Below are 11,434 nucleotides of genomic sequence, written 5' to 3' on the forward strand. Positions count from 1 at the left end.
TTTTTGCATCTGTACAAGGAACACGATACAAAGGAATCTGAACAAAAGATTATGAATCCTTTGACCCTGCAAAGTACAGAACTGAAAGGAAATGGTTCCTAAATCTTGCATTTAACAAATGACAGCAAGGACTTGTGTTGTGGACATACATGCATGGTACAACCTGTACTGTAAAAGCCACGAAGATGCCCCTACTGACAGATGATCTTGTCCACCCTGACATCTCAGAAACAACCAAAACATCATTTATCTTCTGTTACATTTCATGTAGCATAGTCAAGATGGGATTTAAGGTTCTCTTCCTGCTTATACAGTCATCTTTAATTCCTACCTAAAGCTGCTCTAAAACATCTGAAGGGTGAAAGCTTTTTATTTGTTCTAATCATACAGCATTAATCCTGGAATCTCAGCAAATGCTGAGACTTATTCCAACAAGTACATAAAACTGTATAGACATAAATACAGTAACTTTTACATACAACCAAAAATGGCTTCACAGAGAAGCCAACTTGAAAGAAACCAAAGTTTCACTAACATGTCAGTAAATGTTAACAGGCTTTAGTATTTCCTTTGATGTGATATTCCACCTACCAGAGGTCATACGTAGGAATGAAGACAGGTATAAAAAATGCTGCCAGTCCCTATTACAGTCAAAGTAAAATGACAGCCAAGTTAGGATTAGTGAGACTTCAATATATCAATAGTTTTATCATGCTAGAGGCCAATTTTGACATAATAATGAATGACTGAGAAAGAGCTGCTTTCATCCAAGTCATAATGAGAGATCACAACATGCTGCAAAGGTTGTGAAATGTGTGTATGGGAGGAGCAAGAAAGTGGGGTGAGGCAGGGACACAATAAAGTTGGAAGGAAAGGCAAGAACTTCATTGTATTAAAAATCAGCAAGGATAGCTGCAATCAGCAGGAAGAAACTCACTACATTTTTGACATTGTCCATCATCCAAATAAACAGCAATTACTCTACACGCACATTTCAACATAACACACCAGAACTGTGATCCCAGCTCCCACAAACCAACTGAATCATTTTCAGTACAATTTCATTTGTAATAAAAAGCAGATGGTCAAAGGAAACAGATGTCTCTTTGTGATTTGATTTACACATCTGCAGACATTTACAGTATGCATGTATTTCCAAAGAATGCTGAGCAAGTTGAAGTAGGAAACTTTTCTTAATGCACAGGCACAAAGAGTGTGATTCAAAAAGAAAATGAGCTGTGACTAGCACACATACCTATCCTACCAAGTCGGTTTCCAAACCATAATTATATTAGAGCACCAAGTTAAAGAAATACCAATCATACTAAAATCAGCAGACTTTGGAAATAATTTACGGCAAGGAAACATCATTTAAATATGAGGCAGCGGGTGAAGGAGGGGGTGAAGGAGGAATTTCAGATTTCCCACCTCTCTGAGAGAAGACCTGAGGTTAGCAATTGTTGCCCAACAGAAATCACTGTACAGAGAAGCAAAACATCCCTCAGCAACACAGACCTGGAGATTTCTTTAAGGTCTTTTACATCTTAGATTGTCATTTTATGCAGACATCAGCAATACACCACTGACAATGACATTAAATATTTGCACTGGCCTTGGTGAAGTTCTGCAGAAGAATCAGCACAAAAAAAAAAAAAAAGTGTTACCACAAAGGAAGATGGAAGAGTCTCACAGGAAAAAAGATAAAATCCTTGTAGAACCCCTTAGGAGGTACAGAATAAAGCTGCACTGGAAGCGGATATGTAAACAACATTTAAAATTAAATAAGGATGACATGAAGATGCAGGTCAAAATTACACAAAATCTTCTCCATAATCAATTGCTAGTTTGGAAGCTGTTGTGGTTTCTTGGATTATGTCCCATTCCATTTTTCTCCAGACAGCTTACTTCAGGTCATAAAAGCGACCACTTTGTCAGGCCTGGAGAACGAAATCTTCTCTTTAGTCAAAGCACAAAATCAAATAGAAATGGCAGACCCGAGCTGAAGGAACCATATCACATAATAATACTTGACATCCATGTCCACTCCAGTCCTGATGAGGCTGTCAGTAAGGAACTAGATTCACTCAAATGCTGCCTGCTTTCTTGCACTGAAATGAGAACTGAAGCGGCGGCCCAGCTTCAAAAGTGGGCTTATGCTTCATTTCATTGCTGTAGTGAGAGAGCAACCGAATGTATCATCAAACCTGCCCAAAGAGTGTAATTACCACCACTTGGAAACTCAGGCAATAGCACTAGTTTAGTTTCATATATGCCACCATACAATCATCTGTTGACAAGTACTTTTGGGAACTAACCACCTGGGTTAGAATGAAACCGGTAAGCTGAAGGTAAAAAGCTCTGTATCCTATTACTAATCCCCTGAGCTATATACTCCCCAGCTGGTAGTTCCGTAAAGGTTCACATAGCTTTATTTGAAAGGCAGGAAAAGTAGACACAAGTTTTTTTTCTTTCTTTCTTTCAAGAAAAAAAAAAAAAAAAAAAAAGCAAGAATGCAAGAACATCCAACTTTTTCATAAAATAATTTCTCTGGAAGTAGCAGACTGTACACATTTTACAAGAATAAACAAGCTTCTCTAATATTTATCCACAAACTGGGAGTCAGAGATCTTTAGTGCAAATTCCAGCTGACCAGCAGCATTTAACGTATAAACTTTGGGTATCCTAAGTGGTCCATTAGAGAACAACAGATTTCTTCAATCAGTCTAATCTCTTTACTGGGCATGTTTTGTTTCCAGGCATGAATGCTCCTTGGTGAAATTTCCCCTTCATAAGGAAGATAGAAAAGACTGGTGGAGGTGGCAAATAATATTTGGTTTAAGCTAGCAGGAGAAAGAGGAACACCGAGAAAGGCAAAAATTGCTTCAGCCGTCTTCTGAGGAAAGTTCACAATATCTTCAAACTTGAGCAACTGATAGTTTGTTGGCAGGAGATTCCCATTTATTCTCAGGGCTGCTGCTGTGTTTGCAAGCCATAAATAGGACAACACAGAAACAGCATTTGAATCAGAATTTGAAAGTTCTTCTCTTAGCGATTCATATTCAAAAGCATAGCCTTCATTTAAACTACATTTTCCTTTACCATTTTGCCATTTAAACACTGCATCTAAGTGTTGTGGAACATTTTTCAAGGAGTAAAGGCTTGGCTTATTCTTGTACAACATTGAATAAATCCATGCCCGTGGGTCCCTTACTACATATAAAGCTCTCATTGAAGGTCCTAGGATCTCCTGAAAGAAGGGAAGCTTTAATGTCCAGCTCCCACTACTTAAACTGAGAACAGGCCGTGCACTGGGATAATAGACAAGGTGCCTCCTCAGTTCTCTAATATATTCAGCATCTTTATCTTGACTTGTCCTTGCCCTGCTTCTTTGCTCTGCCAGAGATTCCCTCCTTTTAGACCTTTTCTTTTTGTCCCTGTTTATGGTAGAATGCTGAGCAATTTTACTTCTGCTGGCTTCGTATAAATTAATGTTTTGTAAATGTAACTTTGTGTCTCGAACTAGAGACTGGAACCACCCATGGAGAAGTCGAAAATGTCCATTCTGGACATCGGAAGCCTTCCATTCACATGGATCTACAAAGGAATTAATTTCAAATTCAGTCTCAGGAACTTCTAGATAGGGTGTAGGTATCCTGATGTATAAGAAGTCACTGCTATTGAAAAACAGCTGTTTTAAAATTTCTGCACCAGAACCAGGAAGTGAAGTAATGATAACATCTGGCAAAACAATGGCATTTCCTTCTAATTGTTTGACTTTATTGCCTTTATCATGTTCTAGCCTTGTCATGTCACTGCTCCACTTTGCACAGATGGGTTGCGTGCAAGTGCTCCACACATCCACCAGCTCAATAAGCCACAAAGCAATAACCAATATTAAGATCCAACGTAACATTTTACTGAAGGAGATGTAAAATCGCCACTGAAAAGCCAGTATGACCAAGCTAACACCCAAAATTACCCCTGCAATTATGTTCACTTTGAATCCAAATGGGAAAACCATCCTATTATGTTGTATCTGTTTTTCCATAGATTCAGTACCTAAACCAAACTTGGTCACTTTGTTTTCACGAACTACTTTGGCAAAACCACCAAATCCCAAGTAACTGAATCTTGTCTTTAAATCCTGATAGTCAGTCACAACAGAGACAGTATTTTCAGTGTTGTTGACATTGAGTGAAATCTGAAATCCAGATTTTGCACTGTCAGTGAATCTGCAGTTAGAGACATTGACATATGGGCCATAGAAAAGATAAACAATTCTTGTAAGTGTGGTTTTCATGGGAAAAGTAACATTTACAAACTGAGTCCATCGCTTTTTGAATTCAGCAGCCTGCTCTGCCTCTTGTATCCTAGCGACAGGACTACTTCCATGATGATCAAACCAAAACATCTTATAGTGGGCATCCCACACATCCATCATAGCCCCATTGTACTTGTTCTTAAATTTATAGGGTACGTATTTAAAGTCAATGTCAAGATTATGAAAAAAGGCACTGACTGCATTAACAGAAGAGTCTTCCTCCTTCTCGATATGGTCCACAACTAGCAATGTCTGAGAATTTAAGAGCAGCAAAGTGCGATACACACTTTTCAGTTTCATTGCTGATGTGTAAGCAGATACTGCCTCACCACTCACAAACATCATGTCCTCAGCCTGGGAGGCTGTTATAATTTCTCCCGTTGAGTCACCAACCTCATCACCCATCCACTTCAGCCACTGGGCACACTCACCAAGCTGCCCTTCCCAAGGCTGGTTGCACTGGCTCGTAGGAGACGGAGCAAATACCAACACATTGTTCAAGTGGCTGAATTTAGGTCCATAAAGAGCCTCAGATACAAACACCTGCCCATTCGGAGCAAAAGTAAATGAGTTCTGATCTGGATGTTCATGTCCTGGATTGAAACTTCTCCACCCATCAATCCAGGCGTACGGCTGAAAGTGAACAATATCATAGACAGCACGTCCGCCGAGTTTTCCAGACTTAAAAGACACAAAGGTGTTTGCCTGGCTGCTTGGCAACCCGGCCCCATATGTAACAACTCCCCAGTTTGGAAACACATGCATCTTGGCGGTGCTGTAGCCAGGAGGCGGCTGGGGAGGGAGCTCTGCAGCGTACCATATAAACTCCGTGTGCAGTGTGCTCCACCGCTGCGCGGTGGACGGCACCATCGGCCCATCCTTGGGTCTGTGCTTTCTGATCTGCTGGGCCAGCCAGTTGCCAGCTCCGTTCTTCATGATAAACTTATCCAAGAAAACCAGCTGGCTCTCGGGACCGTAAAACCAGTTGTAATTAGAATCCGCTATGCCCACAGTCCTCTGAAAGCCTGGCAGTAGGGTGGCATAGTAAAACCAAAAATGCATTCTGAGCCAATTATTCTCCAAGTTGTTAATACCAAAGTGGCGCTGGGCCAGGAAAACATACTGGGTCACTGATTTGGCCGTGTAACTCCCATAAGCTACTCCCTCATCCAGAGATCCATCCACAATATGATTGAGCAGAAACATCGTTTTCTCCATCACATCAACAACAGTATGTTTCCAAATATTTGCCTGCGGTTCCTTCTCCACACCTGTAACTAAGGCTCCAGTAAGCAAAGCGACCATATTAGTTGCTTGGTGATTATGGAGAAGTTGTTTTCCCCACGCACGAACCTTTGAGTACTCATACATCTCCTCGCTCACGGACCGTATCTTCTCCAGGTATTTTTGTCTCCTCACATTTTCCAGTGAATTATACAAGAAGTCAAAAGCAGTGGCAAATCCTGTTAGGGAGTGACCAAGTGGCACTTCATCTCCAGGCGCACTCTCAACCAACCAGTTTTTGTAACCAGCCATTCTATCCATATATTCTAGGACAAAATCAAGAGCAGCTTTATCTTCGGGGCACAGCAAACAATAAAATGCTAGAGGTGGCAGATTGTTACCATAAATCTCATTCCACTTTGCAGCAAAATCAACATGCTTGGGTGGAGGTAGGTAGTATAATGGGTTGGATAGCATAACTGTCACTGCACTTCTGATAGCCCTAAACAGATGCAAATGACTTGTATGAGCCTTCTGCCTCAATGCCTGGACGTCTTCAGCATCGAAATACAAGCTTGGATGAAGAACAGTTTTTTTCAGCTTCTGCTCAGCACTAAGATCTCGCAGTTTCTCTTTCTCATACCGATCTACATTTTCAATGAAAGTCACCCAGTCAGAGTAATTGTTTACTGATTCTTCAAGAGTCAAGACAGCAAAGGTCATCAATGCTAGAAGTAAGGTATGTCCTGTAAACATCAGAGCCATGATCCATCAGGCAGTTCCTGTTCCCCGGGCACGCATTTCCCAACAACACACAAAAATCAGTCATCAAAGCTTGATCCAGTTAGTTAAAAAAAAAGAACTTAAGGATTTTTCTTAAAAGATTTTGTTCTGTAAATTCTAACAGACACACTCAGCTGACTGGCAGTCTGAGGTATGACACTGAAAATAGTGTGCCTGTTGAAAAGTTAAATCACAAGTGCCTTGTCTGTTCACACTTTTCTCAAAAGCAACATTAAACTATAAATACTAGAACTAGAAGGAAAGTAAAAACTTCAAATATTTCACATAAAGCAGCGTTGACAATACACTATAAGAAACTGAAACAGGGTATTCCTATGTGGAAAACTCTGGGAAAAAAATGAAAATAGGAATTGAGAGTCACAAATTTACTTTTTAAATTCTTCACTCAGGTCAACTTTCACTTCTTGGACTGACAAAAAAAAAAACTCCATCGATCACAAAAATTATAGAATTTACTCAAAACAAAGCTTTGCAACTGTTGAATGAAGGAATTAACAGCACTTGGAAAACAGATTCAAAAGTGTAATCTCTTCAGCTTTTCCTTTATCTCTCACATTCTTTCCTGCACTTTTTCTTTCTCATGGGAGGTTAGAAGAAAAAAAATCAACAGAAATCCTCCATTAGCTTCTTCTGATGAAACTGCAGTGTTTTAACCAACATTCCCCTCTGCTTGTGAAAGGCATGTCTGAATTAGTAGAGTTATTGACATATTTTCAAGTCTTTGCTCATCTTATTTTACAATAAATGCCCAAATTTTGCCTCCATGATGTAGATAGTGCTGCACCTCCCATTATGAAGCAAAGCAGAAACACGGAACAGCAGCAGAAAGCCAGCACTTTTTTGTTAAAGGCGATATTTGTTTTTTCTGTCCACTTTGCATGTTGCTTCTTCCTGTGGAAACACAAACACAAGTTCTTTGAAGCTGCACATGCGTCAAAACATACTTTATAAGCACTCAAAAGTCAAAGAACGTTTTACTTTTAAGAGAGAAGGAGCTGACATGCTGAAAATAAGACAATATCAAGGCGCGTTTTGAAAGTCCCACAACAGGTATCGCTAGCAGAGCAGAAAGCCGGGTTGGCCACTTCAGCCCGCTTCACTCTGCCTTTTCCTGGGTGGCCGCGAGCTCTCAGGGAGGGTTTTCCTGCCACACTAGCACGAGTAACCGAAGCAGATGCACCCGAAACATTCCGCCAGGACTAAAAACGCAGATATAAAACAAAAGCTCCGGCGCGGTTCCGCGTCGCAATGACCAGGCGAGGAGCCCGAGTCAGCTCCCGCCGCGCGGGGCCGTTAAACCGCCAGCCGCGGCCCGCCCGCCGCCCTCGCGCGGCCGCCAGAGGGCGCCCCGCGCCGCCGCCGCCGCCTCCGCGGGGCCGCACAACTTGCCCAAGTTTCGGATCGAGCCGCGCCGCGCCCGTCTCGCTGCCCCGAGGCGGCCGATCGCGCCTGCCGCCCGCCTCGCCGCCGCCGCCTCCGCGCGCCCCTCTTACCCGGCGCTGCTCCCCGGGCAGGCGCGATCCAGCCCGAGCCGTGAGGGCGGCGGCTGCGGCGCCGCCCCGGCTCCCCCGGCGCTGCCGCTACTTCTCACTCGGGCTGGCCGCAACTTCGGGTCTCTGCCCTTCCCCGCCGAGCCGCGGGCGGGGCGCAGGGACGTCCCTGGCGGCGGGCGAGCGGGGCGGGCCAGCCCCGTGCGGCACCGCGGTGCTCCGCGCTGGGCTCTGCTCCGCGGCCCGGGCGGCAGCCGCCACCGCCGCCCCTGCTGCCGGCAGCGCAGCCCGGGGGCAGGGCCGGAGCGGAGCCGGGAGCGGCGGCGGGAGGCGGGGCCGCGCCGCGCTCAGCCCCGCTCCGCTCCGCTCCGGCAGCGCCTGCCGCGAGCCCGCGGTGAGGGGCGGCCCGCGGGAGCCGCCCGGCCGCCCCGAGCAACTTTGTGAGCGCGGAAGCGGCAGCCGAAGGAGCCCGCGGGAGATGGCGGGGAGCGATCCCGGCGGCCGCCCCGCTCCGCTCCGCAGCGCGCTCTCCGCGCGCAGACGCCGCGCTTCAGGCGGCGCGTTAAAATGGCTCTCGCTCGGCCTCCTCCCAGCGCTGCCCAAGTAGTAAAAATAAATAGCACGAAACGTGACGAGGTGTGAGCGCCGCTGCCCCTCAGCCCGTCACGGCCGTGCCTCCCACATGCAGAAGTTTGAGTCCCCGTTAAAGCGCGGGGGGCATCGCTGGCGGTCACTTGTAGCGCTGCCTGCTCCGGTTCCGAGCCGCTCTTCGGCGGCAAGCACCCCAGAAAAACAAGGGGTGTGCGACATTTTGCCCCAATATGTTACAAATTACCGTGTTTGTATACCATACCTCAAAGGATGTGTGTTTTGATCAAAGGAGAGCATGAGTCACTACTTCTTTTTTTTTTTTTCCTCTTCAGGCACACACAAAATTCTTCTTAACTTTTCTTTCCCACATCGATATCTTAGGAAATACAGTTACATGTTTAAGTATTACTTAAGGTACCCAACACATAGCTATCTCATCTTGAAATGAATATATGAATATATAATGGTCATACATTATGGATATTGATTCTGTTTCTTGTGTGCTGTGGGGAGCACCTTAGAAAGCTTAAATTATTAAATTAGATACATTTCCATCAACAATTAAGTAGGTCTGGAGCCGTCATAATCTTTCAGATGAGTCCTATAGACGTGGTGTAAGAGGGAAAACTAGTGGTTATTGCCTGGATCGTGTCTCCCATCAGAAACAAAGTCTACCTAATGGTCAGAGGTCCATGCATCATTCTCTGACCTTGCAGCGGTAAAAATTTCTGCCATCTCATGCTACACAGCAAATTATTAAAGGAGGAGAGGAAAGGGAAAAGGTCAGATAGATACTAAAACAAGCGAGAGGCCACATTCCCCTGTAAAACAACAGAATCGGCTTGAAATACCCTGCAGATGGTAACCACCCAAACCTTTTCGCTCTCTGTTCTCATTATACCCTATATTATACCTAATATGTTTTTCCCAGCTGCACAGTTGACTCATTCTGGAGCATTTTGAAGTCTAAGAGAACGGCTCCTCCCATACGTTAGCAGGCAGTCCTGGAGGTGCAGAACATTTGGAAAGCTTTTCTTAGATTAAAATGAAGTGTAAAGCTCTCCCAAGGGCTTTTCTCCCTCTACGAAATAGATGGTGAGCTCATAACATATACAGTACTAAATTTCAGTGTGGTACTTGCAGAGAAGCAAGGCAATGAATTATTGAATTAATTGTGAATATATTCGCATATATTCACAAATGATACTATTCTGACAAAATCCCACTTACAAAGCAGGGAAGATATTTGTAAGGTATTCACTTTTTCTGTGACAGTTATATTTCACAATATCAATACTGGCGTAATAGCTAAGGCTGATTTTTTACTAAGCAAATTGCAAAGCAAGAACATCCTTAACCATGTATGACTGCCTATGTTATGGACTATATTTTCAAGTCATTGTGCTTCAGAGGGAAGTTAGAAAAGACCAGACCGATTCTTTGCTTCTCTAGAGACTGTTGGAAAAAAACATGCAACTGTTTGATGCACTTGCATAAGACTCAGTTAGACTTTGGCCTCTAGTGAATTATATAAATTGGATTATCATTATCATTTAAAAAGTACATTCACTGAAGTCACTGATAAAGAGTACCAGGCAAATATACTTCAGGTCTTGGAAGCACTGTGGAATGAAGAATCTCCAATATGAACTGAATACTTTGTGGGAATATTTAATTGAACAGGAAAAAACTTGTGTATTGGTTGGGAAAATGCTCTGAGGTAATGATAACAAAGGATGGGGAAAAGAAAATGAGAGAAACACACTGAAAAATAATAACAGTAGTGGAAGTGGCATTCAATTGTTTTTCTGTTAGGAATTTCCAACAGCAGAGATCCATAGTTAACTATACTACAACTGAAAGCAAAACAAAGGAAAAAAAAAAAAAAGGATCCAGTGGCTTCCAAGAGAACCAATGAAGTGAACCAAACTTCTGAAGAGTTGGACTGAGGTAATTAGAAGTAGTGACGCTGGGTTGTAACCAACTCTTCTGCATAAAATGAGCCTGAATTGCGCTGGCATTCTGCCTTGGATACGTCACGCTGTTTCAAGAGCGGTCAGTAAAATCAAGGTGACTTCCAGAACAACTGTTAATTGTAAAAGTAACTATTAAAAATCTGCTGTTTGCATTGTTATTTATAGAAGCACTGAGCAGCTGGCAAGAAACTGCATTATATTGTTACATTTTCATATATTCTCCATTATTATGAATAGCTGAAAAACAACACTGTTGGACTATCAGCCTTAAAAAAAAAGCGCTATGAAATATCTACCATGAAGATGAGTTTGTGACCTCACTGTCACTTCCAGTTCTTAATATAAGAAATAATGGGTCGTTGTTGGAGATAAGCTGCAATGTAGCACTTCAGGGATAGCATTCTGCATTGACATCAAAATTAGCCATCTGAAAGGTCTTGAAAATGCTAGCAGTGTTAGCAGTGCTATCCCGCTTGAGTACAGGCCAAGTGCTAACAGATGGAAGTGGAGAGTGCAATAATCAGCTGGACTGAAAAAAAAAATTACCAGTGTCAAAAAGGTATAATAATAATACAAAAGTTCATAAGTGAATGAGATACCGCTGTCAGATAAACAAAAGTCACTTTGACCCCTGTACATGAAAGGATCTAGGTATTTTGGGTAGGATTAGACTGAAATAAGTTGATGTTCCCTATTAGTGCACTCAAAACTTCTGCCTTATTCCTTAAGTGCTAGAAGTACATAAACTCCTGAATTTAAAGTACATCTTTTCCTAAAGAAGCATCTCAAGTTTTGGGGAGAACTCTGACCATGCGGCACTCAGTGTGGGTCTCATGACTCAGCTGCAGTCTCAAATACAGAGTGTTGTCCATATTTCTTGACACCGCAGATGTAATTCAATGTGAATTCTTGAGACATGACGTGCATGTCTTCCTCTTTAGCAACGGACAGGCAAGCAAACAAACAAAATAGCAGGAACAGAGCACAACAGCCGTGAGGATCCTCTCTTGTACAATAATTTACAGGTC

The 11,434-nt window shown here is 43.1% G+C and overlaps 1 protein-coding gene across 1 annotated transcript; it reads right to left on the reverse strand.

Annotated features, from left to right (window-relative positions):
* Nucleotides 1–2,517: 2,517 nt before the first annotated feature.
* Nucleotides 2,518–6,401, reverse strand: DSEL (dermatan sulfate epimerase like). The gene has a single exon (XM_010216269.2). The coding sequence runs from the start codon at nt 6,308–6,310 to the stop codon at nt 2,660–2,662; it is 3,651 nt and encodes a 1,216-aa protein (XP_010214571.2). The 5' UTR covers nt 6,311–6,401; the 3' UTR covers nt 2,518–2,659.
* Between the last annotated feature and the right edge of the window lie 5,033 nt (nt 6,402–11,434).

The sequence above is a fragment of the Tinamus guttatus genome, unplaced genomic scaffold (genome assembly GCF_059628265.1).
Source record: "Tinamus guttatus ecotype Peru unplaced genomic scaffold, ASM5962826v1 Tinamus_guttatus_pri_ptg000639l, whole genome shotgun sequence".
Classification (NCBI taxonomy): Eukaryota; Metazoa; Chordata; class Aves; order Tinamiformes; family Tinamidae; genus Tinamus; species Tinamus guttatus.